The sequence below is a fragment of the Camelina sativa genome, unplaced genomic scaffold (assembly GCF_000633955.1).
Source record: "Camelina sativa cultivar DH55 unplaced genomic scaffold, Cs unpScaffold00485, whole genome shotgun sequence".
NCBI classification, from domain to species: domain Eukaryota; kingdom Viridiplantae; phylum Streptophyta; class Magnoliopsida; order Brassicales; family Brassicaceae; genus Camelina; species Camelina sativa.
In genome coordinates, this window is record NW_010921708.1 from 42,926 (window position 1) to 45,677 (window position 2,752).

The 2,752-nt window shown below is 35.0% G+C and overlaps 1 protein-coding gene across 1 annotated transcript; it reads right to left on the reverse strand.

Moving 5' to 3' along the window:
* Positions 1 to 409: 409 nt before the first annotated feature.
* On the reverse strand, positions 410 to 1,864 carry LOC104773182 (transcriptional regulatory protein UME6-like). Its single transcript, XM_010497759.2, has one exon. It carries the CDS (start codon positions 1,598 to 1,600, stop codon positions 680 to 682), a length of 921 nt encoding a protein of 306 aa, XP_010496061.1. The 5' UTR covers positions 1,601 to 1,864; the 3' UTR covers positions 410 to 679.
* Between the last annotated feature and the right edge of the window lie 888 nt (positions 1,865 to 2,752).

The following is a 2,752-nucleotide window of genomic DNA, read 5'->3' on the forward strand; positions in this document are numbered from 1 at the left end:
TATTGAACACCTATGTAACTATTGTAACAGTAATGTGAGACACTACTTTCAACGTTGAAATAAATCACATGAAGAAATAAATTAAGATGACTTGATGATTGATGATTATTGAATTATCACGAAAACACCTTGTAGTATTTTGTTTACTTTAACTAGGTTGAAAAGAAAAGGACAAAATACTAAGACCTAGTTTTTCTATTTCGTACAGACAAGGATGGAGAGCAGTTAATAAAAGTTGCCGGAACATTAATTAGACTACAAAAACCTATAATATATATAGAGGGGAAAGATATGCCAAAGTTACGATGGAACAAAACACATCACACGTGTGAACTGTCGTTATAGACCAACGAACCAAATCCGAATTAGATTCTCTTCAAGACCTAAGAACCAAATTTTGTAACGTATAAAACTTAGACATTATAGATACTTACATTATTTTTTAGATACAGTACTTACAACATGTGTAGAATCATATACCCCATTATGGGTCATCGTAACGTGTTAGACAGAGTATAATCACTAGAAATAAGAATAAATATTCTGATGGAATATATCATTCATAAGAAAAAATAATTCAATCTCAGTGACTACAATCTGATTTTAAGATACTAGAATTAAACATTATAAGATATGGTTTTATAATTATGAAAAATAATAATGTATATATGAAATTTAATTAATTATTGGAATCTGTAGGGCAAACCCAAGGATCAACTGTTGTTGTTGTTGTTGTTGTAGTAGTAGTAGTACCTGAAGAGCCTTTGGTCGGAGCTGAAGAAGAAGATGAGACATTGTTATGGATCTCTGGTCTCTTTTCCGACCGACGGTCAAACTCCGAGAACTGCCTCATCATTAGCTGATGGTTATGATCATCAACCGTTGGATGGTGATTTTGCTGTAATGATCCGAGATTCATTGAGTCAAGCTCGTGGAGAGGAGAAAGTGTTGTTTGATGGTTATGATGATGATGTTGATGAGACAAAAGAGACTGAAATGTAGAAACTTGGTGAGTCTGACTCTGAGGGAGAGGTAGATCTGGGAAGGTCATGGAAGTAGTGGAGTGATGATTGTTGAGTATAGAAGAAGATGAAGGATTCAAAGGTTGATGATGAGGTTTTTGAGGGATTGGACGAAAAGGGTTGTACGTAAGAGGATCTGAGGGAGATCGGAAAATATCGAAACGGCGAGTAGTGGAGGAGACAGGGTGGGAGAAAGGAGAGGCAGGGACGCCGGTGAATTCTTGAACCATAGCCCGGAAGTTAGAAGTGTCGGTGGTGAGAACGGTGGTGGGAGCTCTTCTTGAAGCTCTTGTTCGTTTTCTAGGGTTTCGGGAAGAAGAGGGAGGAGGAGGGGGAGGCGGTGGTGGTGGAGGAGGGAGGAGATGGGTTTGTTTGAGGATGTCATCGGAGATGAGATTGTTTACAAAGTTTAGATAAGTAGCGGAAGAGGAGGAGGAAGAGCCGTAGAAGGCAGAGGAAGAAGGCGGTGGTTGGAAAGGAGGAAGGAAGAAAGAGGAGTGAGCTGGTGGAGCACCAGTTGATGAAGACTCGTGGTCGTCGCTTGAAGATTGCAAACTTCCACTATTACAAGAATCCATATGGACATGGAAGAAAGAAACAAGAACATAAAAGAGAAGAAGATGAGAGGTGGATCTAGGGTTTTGAGAAATGATGCGTATTGGAGAGGAGAAAGAGAAAGAAGAAGAGATAGCAAAAAGGGTTTCTACTTAAAGAGGTTGAAGGGAGAGGTATGGTGTCGCCATTGATGGAGAGAGGCGGTGGCTGGCAAAGAGTCAAACTCAATCTGAAAGCGAAAACGAAAGAGAAGAGAGAGAAATATATCTTTCTTTATCTAGTGGGGATGTGATGAATGTGAAAGGATAGATAGTGTTGGATTTTTACAACAAAATATATATACACACAAAATAAGCAACTAATTATATATATATACTAGATTTATACCATGGGTCTATAATTTTTATTATTACTAATAATTTATATTGTATTTGCTTGTTAAATTGTGGTTGTTTTGTAAATAAAGGAATAACTAAAATTTTCAGCCACTTAAGGAATAATTAAAATTTTCAGCCATTCAAACGGCTAAAATGTTAATATTAATTTTTAACGTGGTATGTGTGACTATTTTTTTGTTAAATTTAGTTTGTTTTATTTAGTGTTTGAGATTCTATTTGGTTTTTTAGTTATTAGAACAAAAAAATAAAGGATCTAAATACATAATAAGTAATTTAAGAAGACCTAGTAATTGAGTGACAGCATTCCTTGACCAATTCTATAAACAGCCAATCAGGCATATCCTCCCCTCTATGCCTTGCGGTAATTATTCCTCTGGCATTACGACCTTTACTGATGAGAAAGAAGGCCATATGGAGTAAAGAGAAGCGTTATTTACACAGAGGAATGGAAAAAATTAAGCTGTGATTAAGTCACATTTTCATAATGATTTACTTATTTTACAAAATCTTAGTTAAAGTAAGTTGATTTGATATGTCAAATATTCTAATATTAGTAGTATTGACAAATAATAAAATAAGGATTTAACCCGTGTTTATGCACAAATTTAATTATATTTTATTAATTTCAACATGTCTTCTTTATAACCCGTCATACTATATAATAACACTAGGTATCAACCCGCATTATGTGCGGGATAAATCGATTTTAAAAAAATAATATGAGTAAAATTATTATTTGAGATTTAAGATACCTTTGTGTAAAACAAAATATGTAAA

Coding starts and splice junctions, on each gene's coding strand:
- LOC104773182 (XM_010497759.2), bottom strand. CDS start 1,600: ATGGATTCTTGTAATAGTGGAAGTTTGCAATCTTCAAGCGACGACCAC.